Source organism: Bombyx mori, chromosome 20 (assembly GCF_030269925.1).
Source record: "Bombyx mori chromosome 20, ASM3026992v2".
Lineage (NCBI taxonomy): Eukaryota > Metazoa > Arthropoda > Insecta > Lepidoptera > Bombycidae > Bombyx > Bombyx mori.
The window spans coordinates 10,506,698-10,523,430 of record NC_085126.1 but is presented as its reverse complement, the minus strand read 5'-3'; the positions used below and the strand labels follow the sequence as shown (position 1 = coordinate 10,523,430).

At 40.3% G+C, this 16,733-nt stretch overlaps 1 protein-coding gene across 4 annotated transcripts; it reads right to left on the bottom strand.

Moving 5' to 3' along the window:
* Nucleotides 1-281: 281 nt before the first annotated feature.
* On the bottom strand, nucleotides 282-16,227 carry LOC101737683 (vacuolar protein sorting-associated protein 35). 4 transcript variants are annotated; one of them, XM_004926114.5, is made up of 18 exons: nucleotides 16,078-16,227; nucleotides 15,047-15,127; nucleotides 14,175-14,295; nucleotides 13,864-14,057; nucleotides 13,582-13,710; nucleotides 12,743-12,828; nucleotides 11,856-12,048; nucleotides 10,286-10,414; nucleotides 9,785-9,889; nucleotides 9,211-9,359; nucleotides 8,105-8,324; nucleotides 7,323-7,432; nucleotides 6,382-6,550; nucleotides 5,650-5,747; nucleotides 4,264-4,442; nucleotides 3,536-3,669; nucleotides 2,172-2,348; nucleotides 282-964 (listed from the first exon to the last, which is right to left on the bottom strand). In XM_004926114.5, exons 2-18 carry the CDS (start codon nucleotides 15,119-15,121, stop codon nucleotides 806-808), a joined length of 2,427 nt encoding a protein of 808 aa, XP_004926171.2. In that variant the 5' UTR covers nucleotides 15,122-15,127; nucleotides 16,078-16,227; the 3' UTR covers nucleotides 282-805. The 4 variants fall into 4 exon arrangements, with proteins under 4 accessions (XP_004926171.2, XP_012545811.2, XP_062530408.1 ...); XM_012690357.4 differs by having other exon boundaries at nucleotides 15,988-16,185; XM_062674424.1 differs by having other exon boundaries at nucleotides 16,004-16,082.
* Between the last annotated feature and the right edge of the window lie 506 nt (nucleotides 16,228-16,733).

The window sequence follows — 16,733 nt, the reverse complement described above, 5'->3', positions numbered from 1 at the left end:
CTTTATATCTTTGTATCTAATCTATAGTGTATTCGAATTCTGTGATTATAGAGGAATAATAATCTTAAACAATAGATTCTTAATAATGTTCCATGAATTATAGTCGAATTTCGACTACTGCGTGACCACTAGTTGATATAAATGAAACATAGTAATACATAAAACAATTAGGTAACATTATTTAACAGAAAAAAACAATTGTGATGCTATATGGATGAGTAACTTAAAAAAATATTAAATGTTTATTTAAAAAAGCATGTGTTATGAAAAAAAAAGTCGAATATCAGTTATTAAATTTCTTTAATTCGATCATCAACATACAAACAACAATACTATAATCTAAGATCAATCTTCAGTTTATTAAAAATATGTTTTTTTCTATATACAGATCAAATTGCATATACCAATATATCTTAAATAGTATATATACTAATTGTAACACTCCTTTTGTCTGATAAATAAATACAAAAAACTGAAGTGTTTGACATCTTAATTAAATGCTTTTCAAAAGCTCACGATATTACGATAGAGTTATGTGTGAGATACTTTAACTGGTTTTCATCCAACAGTGTTTCCACAACCCATATATAATATATTTGTTTTTCATTTCTCTATATAAATGTTATATTTATTTTATCATTTCATTAATACATCTTGATGATGTTTATTAGATACTAGTAGTTGAAGGGTACTCACGTGAGCCTTTGACGCTCTATATCGCTAGTATAGTGTGTTCACGAGTGCTAACACTCCAAACTACGTCATTACGATAGATTGACAAGAACAAGTACCGGACCTCCCAGGGTTAGGACAGCGTGAGACCCTCGTAGCCCAGACTCTCGGGGTCCGGAGACTCGATCCTGTTCTTCAGATGCTGCAAAGTGTTGTGGAAGTGTTTCGTGATCTGCTCCACTTCTTCGGACTGATCTAAGTTGGCCAGCTCCTCGCGTATTTTCTGTATTATCTGTGGGCGAAATTAGTTTAACGTTAATAAGACTTTTTGGCGGGAACGCGAGGAGCGAAGTTGTGTGATTTGTTTTATTTTGTCTATTTAGTGTTTCTTTAGGTTTAAATGTGTAATAGCGGTTTATTGACTGTTTAATATCTTTGAAAGTGCACAAATGCGGGAAAATGAAACAAAGCCGCTGGACGAGCCTCGCCGAGATCCTCCAAAAAGTCCACTGAAAAAATCACAGTAAATGACCACCATTTACTGAGATTATATTTTATCTCATCTCATTTCATTTAATTTCACCCTAGTTGATTAATATCCCAAATTAATCATCTTCACTTCATTTCATTTCACTTCATATTATTATTAAAAAATATTATTATGAAAGACATCGTTATAGCGGCAAGTTCATACTGGTTGAACTTACCTAAGGTCGCGAGTCGCGCTTCGCCGCTACTTCGACTGCGCGTGCGGTTCGTACGTGAACACTCGTATATTTACTGGTGGTAGGACTTCTTGTGAGTCCGCGCGGGTGGGTATTTCGCGGGCCTTGAGTGCGGCGACCGAATCATGAAAATCCGTAACGAAAAAAACCTAACACCCCTCACTCCGCCTACCATGTAGCTCGCGTTCAACACATTCACACGTAGTGTTTGTGAATAAGCGCGTGGCATGACGTCACACTGCATGCGCCTCATGAAAAGTCTGCCCATCTCTCTCGCGCGGTCTAGCTTATGAGTGTGAAGGGGACAGTTAATGTTTTGCTTTTATTAATGTTTAATATAGCGTGGTCTTGTTTTATTATTGTTTTAATATTAAATTATCATTGTCTAATTATAATTGCATAAGTTGATAAAAATGCTATGCAATAGCTTTACCGCGGCAGTCCCCGAGTGCCACACGTGTTTTTTTTTCGTGTAAAAGATTTGTATTAGTGTGTTTAAAATGACACCTAACGCATTAATAGCCGCCGGAGACACAGGAGACGGCGACCTGACCGCCAAACTCTACCCGCCTCCCAAACGCCGGGAGGTGACCCTAGGTGTTCGTCCATCGCCTGGGTCTTGGCTGTTCGTACCCGCGCCTTCCTACGTGAACAAGCACTTATGCCAGCTTAATATCTCAAAACCGTTATTATTATTTTTTTGTGTAAAAGATCCGTGTTTGTGTGTTTGTGGTGTCGTCTAGACAGCAAGAGAGACAGAGAAAGTGAACTCGCCGCGTCGATGAGGCTGGGCGTGAGACTCTGGTTGCCGCGCTCCCGCAGCAGCGCGTATCGGCCCAGCAGCTCGGCCAGCAGCTGCGCCTGCACGCCGCCGTCCATGCACTGCTGGGCCACGCGGGCCGCCTTCTTCAGGCAGTCCAGCGCGCGGGACGCGTCGTTCAGCGCCCACACCTGCAAGTATTTATTTATTTATTTGGGAAACAAACAGTACAATACAAACATATAATATTTAAAAAAATATAGCTAAAACAATAACCAGATATGTTTCCACAATCAAAATAACATATAAGTAGAGAGTGAACAAGAAGAGAAATTTAGAAATTTAAATTACAAAAAAACAAAAGCAACACAATACGCACATATTATTTTATACATCAACTATACTACTTATCGAGCTAAATCACCTTATAAAAGTTTTAAAATAGCTTTTCTATATGCTACAAGTGACAAGCAAAAGATGTCAGCATTAGAGAACTTAGCATCATACAACCTACAAGATCTACGGACAAAAGAGTTAGAAGCATATTTCGTTCGAGCCGTGGACATGTGGAAGGTCTGTTTAGAACGCGCGGAAATACGACTACATTTAAATGAAATTTTGGAAAGAAGATGGCTAGAATCAATCTCGTTATTTATTATTTTATATAAAAACATTTGATCCCTCAGTAGCCTACGATCGACTAGAGAGACAAATTCTGTCGGTTCTGGAGTATGCGAACATACTATTAGTAAACCGTTTTGTTGTCTCTACAAGTACGTCTATACGGATACACTAACGTCTTTTTTAATGTTTACGTAATATATAGCAGTGACTACACTTCCTTCCATCACGACCCGGGTAGATTAGTTGACAAGACATAATAATAAAATACTACTAGCTGTACTAGCTGTTGAGAGGTCGTCGTGGCCTAAAGGATAAGACGTCCGGTGCATTCGTGTGTAGCGATGCACCGGTGTTCGAACCCCGCAGGCGGGTACCAATTTTTCTAATGAAATATGTACTTAACAAACGTTCACGATTGACTTCCACGATGAAGGAATAACATCGTGTAATAAAAATTAAACCCGCAAGATTATAATTTGCGTCATTACTGGTGGTAGAACTTCTTGCGAGTCCGCTCGGGTAGGTACCACCACCCTGCCTATTTCTGCCGTGAAGCAGTAACGCGTTTCGGTTTGCAGGGTGGGGCAGCCGTTGTAACTATACTGAGACCTTAGAACTTTTATCTCAAGGTGGGTGGCGCATTTACGTTGTAGATGTCTATGGGCTCCAGTAACCACCTAACACCACTAACCACAATAAAAAATAAAAAGCCACATGGGGTCTCTGTGTGCGAGGGTCCCCTGGCGGTGCGTACCGGGCGGCCGTCCCTGGTCCCCTTCCAGAAGAGATGCGAGCAGAGCGCCACGGCCCTGCTCTGGTCCGGCTTCTTCAGCAGCTTGCTGGCCGCCAGCGCGCACTGGGTCCGCATCGGCTCCGCGTTCTCAGCGCCTGCGTACAACATACTCCACATTACACTTATGTTCCATTGATACCACAGTCATCCCATAGACACAGCCCACTGAGTTTCTTGACCGGATCTTCTCAGTGGGTCGCGTTTCCGATCCGGTGGTAGATTCTGCGATGCACTGCTATTGCTAGGGCTAGTGTTAGCAACGTCACCAGGTTAGATCCCGTGAGCTCACCTACTCGCCCAGTGAATCTAATATAGCATTTTCTAAAAAAAACTACCCAGTGCAGACCTTTCCATGGACCACACCCTGAATATCACCAAACCCTGACTGGATTGCGTCGCAGGTTGAGGAATAAATTAGTAGACCAAAGTGGTTCATGACAAAGCCATTAAACGTGCGAGGGAGACAGCAAGATGTTTTGTCTTGGGTTCGGTTATCACACGCCGATATGGAGCATTCTGGTGATGCTGTACAGTACTGATGTATGGTGCACTCGTGACAATGACGGTGCAACACTTGGTACACAACATCTTGAGGCATGAGGTCCAAGTTCCAATGTCATATATAGTAGAAGATAATTTGTTTGAAAAAAAAATTTAAATCACAGTTTCCAGTGACATAGCAAACTCACCAAAACAATTGATCTGCTCGAAGGTGGCTATTATCAATGTTATTGCGGCCAGTTGCGCTTTGCTGTCGGATATCTCGTCTTCATACAGCGAGAAAGCTTGCGACAGGAACTCGTAAGCTATCGTTTCATGATTGGCAAATCCTATTTCGCTTATCGCCAAAGCTCCCTGGAGGTACAACCTGAAATTAATGTAACATATTTACACACACCATTCAGTACCGATGGGAAGATAATTTTATTATTGCTTGTAGTGGGTAGCCATCATAATTATGGCGGGTAGAAGTAAGAAAGATTATCTCAGTGTATAAAGACTTTTTGGCGGGAACGCGATGAGTGAAGTTGTGTGATTTGTTTTATTTTGTCTATTTAGTGTTTCTTCGGGTTTAAATGTGTAATAATGGTGGTTTATTAACTGTTTAATATCTGTGAAAGTGCACAAATGTGGGAAAATGAAACAAAGCCGCTGGATCGTAGCTTCTCGGAATCCTCCAAAAAGCCCACTGAAAAAGTTACAGTCATCCCATATCATATCATGTCATTTCATTTAATTTCATCTCAGTTGATTAATGTCTGAAACTTATCATCTTCATTTAATTTCAGTCCATATTATCATTTTTCATAAAAATAAGAATATAAATTAAAATAAGACATGACTTAAAGGTCTTAGTTACCAGGTCATAAAAACCCAAAAAAAACTGTATTAAAAAGTGTCTGCTGAATGGGGTCAATTAAGGTGACGCCACTGTAGCAAGTGGTAAGATTTAAAAAAAAAACAACGCCAAAGACTACACTTCACTTCAACCCAGTACACGCAACTCTGTTTAAAACTGCTACATATATTGATATTATTTACATTTCCTACACTATCTCTATTTCAGTGAGTCACAATAACTTGCATTGTCCCTTATTCAAGACTCCTTACTTCCCCTCATTACTTATACTCTCCATATATACACAGAACATAAGAGATTTCACAGCAATTTCCTGAATCTCACTAACGAAAATTTCAAGATATGTTTGCATACGTACAAGCCTCGAACAATAACATTAGGACCGTCGTCCACTGAGCAGCTTCACCAGTTTTCATGACGTTAACGTATATATTATTATTTTTTTCCTACCTAAGCTGAGAGCTATTTAGCTTGAGAGGCTATTTAAACTTCACCCTAATGTTTGTAGGTGAGCTCACGGGGCTCAAACCGGAGTGTTGCTGACACTGACCCTAGCAAGAGCCGTGCTTCGCAGAATCTACCACCGGATCGGAAACGCGACCCACTGAGAAGATCCGGCGAGAAACTCAGTGGGCTAAATAAACGTATAAGCACAAAAGCTCTCAAGAGTCCAATTCTCTAGTAAGATTTTCTTTGGTTCCAAGGAGCAGCATACCTTAGAGGGAGTTCAGCCAGTTCCGCCTTCACGAGCATGGTGATGGTCTGGTGACAGAACTGGAATATCTTCTGGCATTTCTTCTCCCACATCTCGTCCTGTTCGTTAGATTTAAATAAACATTTTGTTTCTTATTGCTTTGATGCCTAGCTCACGGTTTAGCGGGTGTTAAATACCGGAGCCCATAGACAACAACGTGAATACGCCATCTTCCTCGAGGCATGAGTGAAAACTTCTTAATGTTACGAGTTTCATTATTTTTTTATTGCTTAGTTGGATAGACTAGCTCACAGCCCACCTGGTGTTATATGGTTACTGGAGCCCATAGACATCTACGATATAAACGCCACCACCCACCTTGAAATATAATTTCTAAGGTCTCAGTATAGTTACAACGGCTGCCCCACCCTTCAAACCGAAACGCATTACTGCTTCACGGCAGAAATAGGCGGGGCGGTGGTACCTACCCGCGCGGACTTACAAGAGGTCCTACCACCAGTGAATTCTTATTGAATGACGTCACTCCTTCCTAATTCAACTGCTACTACGGTTTATACTGGCCTTTATTAATGTCATTGCATTTTTCGTGACGTCACGAACGCTTGACAGTCTCTGATGCAACGGACCAGTGACGTAAGCAGTTCTGAGTGACCAACTTCGTAAATGTAGTTTTAATATTTGATACGTTGGCAACAGGTACTCCGGGCAGCCCACGGCAGCCCACGGACGCACCTGGTCTTTGAGGTCCTTATAAACGAACGCCAGACGGTACGCGTGGAACACCAACGGCGGGAACGTGTGCTGGATCCTCCTCGCTCCGCCGCCCTGAAGGATCTTCCTCGCTGTGCTGGTTATCAGATACTGCTGGTCGGCGGAGTCCGATTTGAAATGATGAATAAGTCTGAAATGAAACGACAAAGAGCTTACTTCTTACTGGTGGTAGAACCTCTTGTGAGTCCGCACGGGTAGAACCAGCACCCTGCCTATTTCTGCCGTGAAGCAGTAATGCGTTTCGGCTTGAAGGGTGGGGCAACCGTTGTAACTAAACTGAGTCCTTAGAACTTACATTTCAAGGTGGGTGGCACATTTACGTTGTAAATGTCTATGGGCCCTAGTAACCACTTAACACCGTGTGGGCTGTGAGCTCGTCCACCGATTTAAGTAACAAAACAATAAATAATAAAAGCAATAAAATCATAAGTGCAAAAAATTTACATAATTATAGCCGGAGCATATTTCTAGAAAACCCTCAAAATCTACAATTTCATAAGGCGACGCTGATATAGCCTCTCAAAGCTATCAGCTTAGGTAGGGGGAAAAAAAAGTGGCCTTAACTAGTAGGTGAGCTCACGGGGCTCAAACTTGACGACGTCGCTAACACTGACCCTAGCAAGAGCAGTGCTTCGCAGAATCTACCACCGGACCGGAAACGCGACCCACTGAGAAGATCCAGCTAGAAACTCAGTTTTTTTTTTATTGCTTTAATGGGTGGACGAGCTCACAGCCCACCTGGTGTTAAGTGGTTACTGGAGCCCATAGACATCTACAACGTAAACGCACCACCCACCTTGAGATATAAGTTCTAAGGTCTCAAGTATAGACTCAGTGGGCTGTGTCTGAGGGTTGTTTAGAGCAAGACCATCTACCGTGATGATATACTAGATCCCAGTTACCTGGCCAACAAGCCCTGTTCTTCCACGAAGTCTTCAACGTCGCTTTCAGAAGGCGGCTGATCCGGCTGATCCTTCACCAGCACATCCAAGAGACCGAGGACAGCTTCGACCTAACAATATCGACTTAACTACATTACACATACATAGTCCTGCTAAGGAACGTGCATTTTACTGGTGGTAGGACGTCTTGTGAGTCCGCGCGGGTAGATACCACCACCCCGCCTATTTCTGCCGTAAAGCAGTAATGCGTTTCGGTTTGAAGAGCGGGGCAGCTGAGACCTTAGAACTTATATTTCAAGGTGGGTGGCGGTCTTTACGTTTTAGATGCCTATGGGCTCCAGTAACCACTTAATATCAGGTGGGCTGTGAACTCGTCCAACCATGTAAGCAATAAAAAATAAATAAATAAAAGTGATCTTAATCCAAATCAGCTTCAAAGACCACTTAACATCAAATAAATCGTTCATCCATTCCTCTTTGTGATGATATTTATTGCTATAGATCAGCATCTCTCAATTTGCAGTCTACTTGACTCTTTTCCATCATTCAATGATTCTTTTCCACCTGGTGGTTGTCTGGAAGAGATCGCTCTTAGCGATAAGACCACCAATTATACTTTGTTTTTTGTATTTAATGTTTCGCATTGTTTATATTGTTGATGTACAATAATTCTCTCTCTCCCTCCCTCTTTCTTTCTCTCTCTCTCTCTCTCTCTCTCTCTCTCTTTCGAGGCCTCGACTAGACCCGTGAACCAAGCTTAAAACGTAGAGACAAACACTTACATCTTGCGGAGTGGATATTGCGGTGTTGGTCTCCAGCACGTCGTTGATGAGGTGGACGGCTATCATCACCCGACCCTGGTAGCTGAGATGTCGTATCAGCGGCGCGTAATTGGACAACTTAATCAGCACCAGTATGTTCTTGTAGTGGTCGCAGGGCAGCTTGATGATCTTCATCAGTTCCTTGAAGACTGGCGTGTGGTGCTCCAACGTCGACTGACCGCTGGGAACAGAGTTAGTACAAGGTTTATTGACGTAAGAAAATGATTTTTTTTATTGCCCCTGTAGGCAGACGAGCACCTGATGGTGAGTGGTTCTTACTGGCGGTAGGACCTCTTGCGAGTCCACGCGGGTAGGTACTACCACCCTGGCTAGTTCTGCCGTGAAGCAGGAATGTGTGGCAGCCGTTGTAACTGTACTAAGAGTACAGTTACAACGGCTGCCCCGCCCTTCAGATCCCAATCTTAGAACTTATATCTCAAGGTGGGTTTTTTTTAATTTTTTTTTATTGGCTTTGTAGGCAATCGAGCATACGGCCCACCTGATGGTAAGTGGTCACCGTCGCTCATGGACGTCAGCAATGCCAGGGGCAGAGCCAAGCCGCTGCCTACCGCTTAATACTCTCCACAAGCCTCTTTTAAAGAAGGACATGTCATAGCGCTCGGGAAACACCGTGGAGGGGAGCTCATTCCATAGCCGGATGGTACATGGCAAAAAAGACCTCTGGAAATGCACTGTCGATGAAAGCAGCGGTTCCAGATAATATGGAGGATGGATAATATCTATCAAATAACTAGCTGTACCCGTCCGCTTCGCTGGGCATTTAAAATTAACATTACTATTTCTCACCCCCACAAAGATTCTCATCATTAACGCCTCCGCAACTTGTGTAGGGAATCCAACACTCACATAAATATTAGCATATCCATTAAGTACATGTATTTTCTACATGGATACCAAGTTTCAAGTCAATCGGATGCATGGTTCAGTAGTTATAACAGAACATCCGTAAAAACCACTGTAGATTTATATATTAGTATAGATAGTATTTACTGTAGGTAACAGTAGCGTTTAAAAGAAGAAGTAATCTCTCAAGTCCGAGTGTTCACCTGGACTGGTGTATGTCAGTGCAGATCTTGTCTGTGTGAGCTAGAACCCGGTCCACATAGTTCAGCTTGTCCGGGTGACATCGCTGAGCTAGCTTGAGCAGAGCGAGTTGGAGGCTCAGCATGTCTTCTTGGGGCATGTCGACCCTGCTCTGGTGAAAAAATATCTCAATAAATCTCCACGGTCAGTCTAAGCTCATTGTTTATGCAAGCATTACTGATGGCAGGACGTCTTGTGAGTCTGCACGGGTAGGTACCACCACCCTGCCTATTTCTACCGCGAAGCAATAATGCGTTTCGGTTTGAAGGGTGGAGAAGCCATTGTAACTGAGACCTTAGAACTTATATCTCAACGTGGGTGGCGCATTTACGTTGTAGATGTCTATGGGCTTCAGTAACCACTTAACACCAGGTGTGAGCTCGTCCACCCCTACTAAGCAATAAAAAAAAACACATAATTATTGGAGTCCATTAAAGACATCACACAGAAAATGTCATGTCAATTGATTGTGTAACATCTGTGCCGGCCATTGCATTGTTTTAAAATGATATCTGGGTATTTCAAAGATTGGCTAACCTGGGTTATCGCAGCAACTTGATCAGAGAAAACTTCGAACAGTTGGACTTCTTGTTCTTGTCCATCTTCCAGGACCACGCTTAGATTCATATTGCCTTCATTCCTCTGTAATTTAATAACGGAATCATAATCCAATTTACAATGACACATGGTAGGTTATGATTAGGTTAGATTACATATACAGTGTTACTGGTAATTTAATGAGTTTCGGCCAGGATATGATGGAAGGATAACACAGCAAGGCATGAGGGCAAAATTTGAAACGGAATCATAGGCAATAAATGTTCTGAAGAAATAATAAAGATATTCTCAAACACTAAGACTAAAGTGTCTATATATTGAAAAGACTAAATTTGTAGCATTTTTCCCCTCCCATCTAGTCCTGGCTGGAACATATGGAGGTGCCAAAAAACCTTTGTATAGTAAAAATAATAAATAAAAAGAATAGTATACAATAAACAAACACAAATATTCCCTCACATTCACATCTCATATACGGACCTGGCTATACGAAGCGAGCCTCTCGATCAGTGCTATGATGATGTTCTTGATGTTGACTCCGGGTTGGAGTTCAGCACACGACTTGAGGAACGGCTGTAAGTTGGCCAGGTGGAACTCGTCCGGGAACACCTGAATGAAATAAGATCAAACAATTGTTGAAAATTATTAAGATTCTGTTTGATAAAGTGAACTCTCCTTTAATTAAGAGTTAAGATAAAATGTTCATATTATGTGATATTTGTGAGTACATTTTTTTAATTTGCCACTGTAAAAACTCTATTATGAAAAACAATTGATATTTGTTTACTAAAAACATTAATATTAAGATAACCTTTATTAACAATCTAATTTAAGTTACATTTTTATTAATTTTAATAACTAGGTCACTAACGCGATATATTTATTTATTTATAACTTCTTATACTAGAAAGTATAAAGGCGGACTTAATGCCATAGGCATTCTCTAACAGTCTACCTTAGGGGAGTGCAGAGATGAAGCTTGGTAGGTGTAGTGTGAAGTGGTACTTGGTATTACTTAAACATATATTATGTGTATATATAACATACATAATACATAGTACTTAAATAAATACATATACATAAATATAAGATATATATAAATATATACATATAAAAACATATATAAACGAATATTATCAATTAGATGACTCTGCTAACTCTCTGAGAAACAGTTCTCGAACCTTCGTCTTAAACGCTTCACGTGTAGTGGCCGACCTTATTTTGAGTGGGAGCGCATTCCATAGAAGAATAGACTGAATATATGTAGGTATTTAAAAATTTAAATATGTAAGTATACACTTATTATCTAGTTTTTTTATTCAACACCGGTTTCTTGATTGTCTTGCTGTACAGCATAGGCCTCCCCAAGAGTTCTCTTCTGCGTTTTTCTCATGCAAGTCGTTCCTGCCGCAATTTTGGTGTCATCTTCCTATCTACATTGTTGTCTCCCTCTATTTCGCTTTGTATATCATGGACACCACTCTGTCACGCTTATAGCCCAATTTTCTGTTTAATCTCGAATTAATTGTCCAGTCCATTTCCATTTCAGTTGTTGAATTCGGTATTTTTATATATAATAATATGATCTTTGTTTGTTTTCTTATTTTTGTGTTAAGGAAATTAAAATTGAAATCATGGCGGTTGTTAAATCCTGCTCATCATCATCATCATCATCATCATCATCTCAGCCTGTCCGCTGTCCACTGCTGAACATAGGCCTATCCAAGTGATCTCCAGTGCGGCCGATCCGTTGCCACCTGCATCCAACGTGACCCAGCGGTTCTTTGTCTTTTGTCTTTGTCGTTTCCTCATTACTGAGGGTTGTGACCACCTTGATCCAGTTTTTGCACTAGCTTGCTCCAATGTGCAGGCAACATTCGGCCTGCTTAATGGCCGTCACGTCACGTGGAAGGAAAGAGAAGTCGAGGAAGATTGCCAACCAGGTGGACGGACATTGTCAAGGAGGCCACAAACACCAGCGTCCCAGGCGCCATTAAGCAGCGGTTCTTACCAGGTCGTAAATCCTGCTACAAAATAAATACTTTCTGACCTGTATGATACACTCCATGAGGTACTCCTGCGCTATGGCGTCCCTGCAGCTCACGACCTGCTCCAAGATGCCGGGCAGCACCATCCTGCGGTAGTCCTCCACCGTGACGGACTCCAGTTGCGACAGTCGAACCAAATTCGTACCAACTAATATACGAAGCTCTGAGCGTTCTCGTTCGCGGCGCTCTTTATCTCTGAAAAAAAATTGCCAATTCAATAAACAATAATAATACGGCTCAAAACTTATGCAATTATTCTGATCAACATGATCCATGTGCTAAAAGCTTTTTTTTGATGATTGAGGAATTACTGAGCCGGAGGCCTTTCCAGTTTCACCAGGACAGGTGGGCGAGCAAAGGCTCAGCCAGGAGCCGGTTTGGAATGTTTAATGACGGAAAGAAAGATCTTCCACCGAGCGGGTGCTATTGCTCGGTAGACCGACGGTCCGAATGTTGTTGTTCGGAACTTGTATATACGCGAGCTTATCTTGAAAAAGTCGTAAGCGAGATTCAGGCATCTGTCAAATATCTTGCGTTGTATGATGGCTACCCGACACAGGATTTGGTAACAGCTGCCCGAGCGCCTCCAAGGAGACCTAACAACTCAAGAGCAACTGCTAAGCAAATCAATCAGCTACCGGATCGGAATCGCGACCCGCTGAGAAGATAGGAACTCAGCGTGTTAGGAGTGAAATAAGCTGTTGATTATAAACAGGCTATTATAAACAGGCTACAACACGGGAGCAGTTGTTGTGCCAGGTCGCATTGAACATTTCATTTGTGTGCATTATTGTAACATTTAAAAATATTGTATTGTAGACAACCCTAATGATATTTTTGGTCAAAATGTCCTTATTTAGAATGGCACATCCCGCCTCATACATCATACCTTGAGTGTCCCTGGTGCTGCATCCTGACCCACAGCTTGTTCATTTCGGCGAAATTCATCAGGACAAAATCAACAGCATCTCGTACCTGAAATATATGAATTTAAAACTTCTTATTTTCAATTACATCTGCTTGTAATATTACGATGATTTTCAAATCTTTTATTATTATTATTCTTTAGTGGTTACTGGAGCCCATAGACATACAACACAAATGCCGCCACCCACCTTGAGACATGAGTTCTAAGGTCTCACTTTTAACAGTATAACGGCTGCCCCGCCCTTCAAACCGAAACGCATAACTGCTTCACGGCAGAAGTAGGCGGGGCGGTGGTACCTACCCGTGCGGACTCACAAGAGGTCCTACCACCAGTAATTACGCAAATTATAATTTTGCGGGTTTGATTTTTATTGCACGATGTTATTCCTTCACCGTGGAAGTCAATCGTGAACATTTATCGAGTACGTGTTTCATTAGAAAAATTGGTACCCGCCTGCGGGATTCGAACACCGGTGCATCGCTCGATACGAATGCACCGGACGTCTTATCCTTTAGGCCACGACGACTTCAATTCAATTAGTTATCAAAACCTATGAAATGATTAAAGATTAATCCAGCAATATATAGTGCTATGAAAGTATTCATTTTATTTATTGACCTAAAAGGCCTAGTTTTCAGTTCAAAATCACTCTTTTACACACTCACACAATTTTTTATCATTTCAAAAACATAGATCAAACGATGCAGGTGATCTGCGCAACAAATTGTGCTTACACAGACTATGACTGAGCACAGACTATTGCTTATTGTCAATAAGTTGAGGCTATTTAAATTACTCACAGTTCCCTCGTTTTCATTTGGGGCTTCGTGTGTGTCCGGTAAAACGTTCCTTGTGCACTGCAATAGGTAATTCCTAAGGAAAAGTCCTCTCAAAGGATGCTGAACTCCGCGACACATCTCAACCAGATCCTGAAAAGCAAGATTATTTAGACATTAAATTTGAATCAGGAGTTAAGATTTTAGTTACAAGGTTAATGTTTCTTTTAATGGTTGTCTATTCAAAAATTCCCTCCTTGGAAATAGTAGAGTATACAACATCAGAAATCACTATACTATACGAACCTTCAATAGATCTCTTCGCAGATTCGTGTTTGTTTTGATGTAGACCAGTCCTACTGTGATTAACAGGTACAATCTAGGTACAATGTTCCCAGCATATTGGACCAGTTCATAAAGATCTGCAACCTTCCTTCCCTTTTGGAACTCCTCCAGAAGATACAGCTCCAGGTGACGCAGTTCATCTGTTATTGCCATATCTGATGTCTGAGAGTTACGAAATTTATTTAACACCCATAAAAAAAGCTGATATATGAATCTTACACAGAGATAATTTATCTTCAATAAATAATTCTGAACTGAATTTCAAAGGATACAAAGCTCATAATAGCTCTTTGGTGATAACAGTGAAGTTCTCAATTCACCCAGCATTGTTGATGCATGTTTCAGGGCGTCCATTAATTTAGATTTGTCGAGACATCTTTTCATTTGAAATGCCTGAAAACAAATAAAAATACATAATAAATTATATCATGTTGAGAAAAAAGTGAGAGTATTATAACTTTTTATTTTCCAAAATGTAATTGTAAGGCATGAGCAGTCAAACTGACTTCTCCACACTGTGGCAATACTGAACAGATTTTTAGTCTCTGTCTTTCAACTCACACATATATTGCTGAACTGGTGGTAGAACCTCTTGTGAGTCCTACCACCAGGGTAGGTACCACCGCCTTACCTATTTCTGCCGTGAAGCAGTAATGCGTTTCGGTCTGAAGGGTAGGGCAGCCGTTGTAACTATACTGAGACCTCAGAACTTATATCTCAAGGTGGGTGGAGCATTTACGTTGTAGATGTCTATGGGCTTCAGTAACCACTTAACACCAGGTGAGCTGTGAGCTCGTCCACCCAACTAAGAAAAAAAAAACATAGGCCTCCATGCCATGCCTCAAAGCCTCGACACAATGACCTACTGAATGCCTGGATCCAGTGACAGGATCCTCGATTTTTCACAGGTCATTGTTTCAGCTTGCAAACCTACCCACTCAAAATCTTTTTGGTCCCAGTGCCATCTGCGAGCCTTAACTACTGCTGCTTCAACCTCACAATTTCTTGAGCTCATTAATTCAGATTTGTTTCTTACCATGTAACATGCAGCTTTACTTTAAATTACTCTATTCCTTTTAATAATTATAACTACTACTTAAATTAAAAGTTTGAATCTCTTTTATGCCAAATTCACCACAATTACCTGAACTTTAACAATGTTCAAGGCCTCCTCCAGGAGTTTCTCCTGCTCTTCGACTGGAGACACCTGGTTTGTCATTTGGGCCTGTAGATTGGATCAATCAAAATGATTATTACGTTGTAAACTGTGCCAAATAAACCTTTTTTCAAAATTGAAGCATGTCATCCTTACAACAATAAAAAAACCTATAAGCCTAGAATAGTACATTCACAATAGTTAAAATAACATTTCGTAATGACTTCATGTATTTTTTTTCTAAATTATGATGTATCTAGCACATTCTCACAGATTATAGGTCTACAGAGGGATTTCAGTTCCCACTGTATTTTGTACTGTATGTTTCATGGAGAGTGTTCTGAGGAATTGTTTGAGATGATACCATCATATCGTTTTTACCATCACACCGCCCACTAACTGAGTAGAGTTCATTCATACTAATTGGAACCACTGCGTTCATCCATTCTTTAAAGAAACTTGAAAGAAATTAACAGATTTCATAACAGAAAAATTAACAGACTTCAAGCAGTTGATGATTTGTGTACAAGGACTTTGTAGTTAAAAGGGTGTATGTGTCTAGGTTAGTAGTTAATAATATGATAAATACGTTTATACATAAATATGCCCCTGAATGTTTAGTAAAGGTCAAACAATACACATCACCGTAAATTCCGAAACCAAGACATGTAACATAATTATTAATGATTTTTTTACAAAGATAGAATATTCAACTATGTAACATAATCATATTACCAAAACTTTCATCTCATCTAAACTAAGGAGTGTTGTTAGTTCATTTTTAAAATCAGCTGGATGTTATAAATGCAGTGGAAAAAGAAAATTAACTGGCCGACATCGTTCACAGAATATTTACAACTGTATCAACTTTAAAATCATGCACCGTAGAACACAAAAGCACTCAATTTATTTATCAATGTCTAACTCACTGTTGACCAAACATACAGAAATGGGTGGCCTATTCCCGCCATTTGTCGTTTTTAACGATGATATTGAGCTGTACGCATTTAGTAACGCACCTGAGTAACTAATCCGATGCAATTGAAAAACCAGATAAGGTTTTTTTGCAAATTCGACGAAAATTCGTAGGCGTTAACAATCAGTCAATGAGCAGGTTCTCATAAACTGAATTGACATTTCCGTTCTTATGATATTACTAACGGCCCGCCCCGGCTTTGCTCGGGTATTTAAGAAAATCTTAAATATTATAATACAGACACATGAGCCCTTCTATTTTCGTCAGGTTATTAAAAAAAGAAGATTAAAAAGAAAGTTAGAATATAATTATTTTAATGAACTTTTATTTTTTATTTGTCGTTTTATTTTTTTAAGTAAAAGAACGCTTATTGTGTCGTAACTATAATAGTTACACATTTGGTGTTATATCAGTTTTTGTAAATAATGATGTGCTCTGCAAAGTCGTAGTACATCATTTTATTCTATCATCAATAGTTTTCGGTGCGCACGAAAGAATGATTTAAGTAATTTATTACACCTTGGGTTATAGATTATTGGAGTTTTAGTAAAGAACCATATTTTTTTTAAATAAAATAAAATCTAAATTAATTTAAATAAAATCTGCGTCACCCTGGAATAGTGAAGCTTCCATACAGTGAAAGAATTTTTCAAATCGGTTCTGTAATTTCAGAGCGTATTCAATGTAAACAAACAAACA

Bases quoted from the DNA above. Each gene is read 5' to 3' on its own strand.
- LOC101737683 (XM_012690357.4), bottom strand. From the start codon at position 16,029: ATGGCGGGAATAGGCCACCCATTTCTGTATGTTTGGTCAACA. The intron at 12,829-13,581 runs GTGAGTAATTTA...CATATATTTCAG, and splicing joins CAAATGAAAACGAGGGAACT to GTACGAGATGCTGTTGATTT. The intron at 12,049-12,742 runs GTATGATGTATG...ATTTTTTTTCAG, and splicing joins CAGCACCAGGGACACTCAAG to AGATAAAGAGCGCCGCGAAC.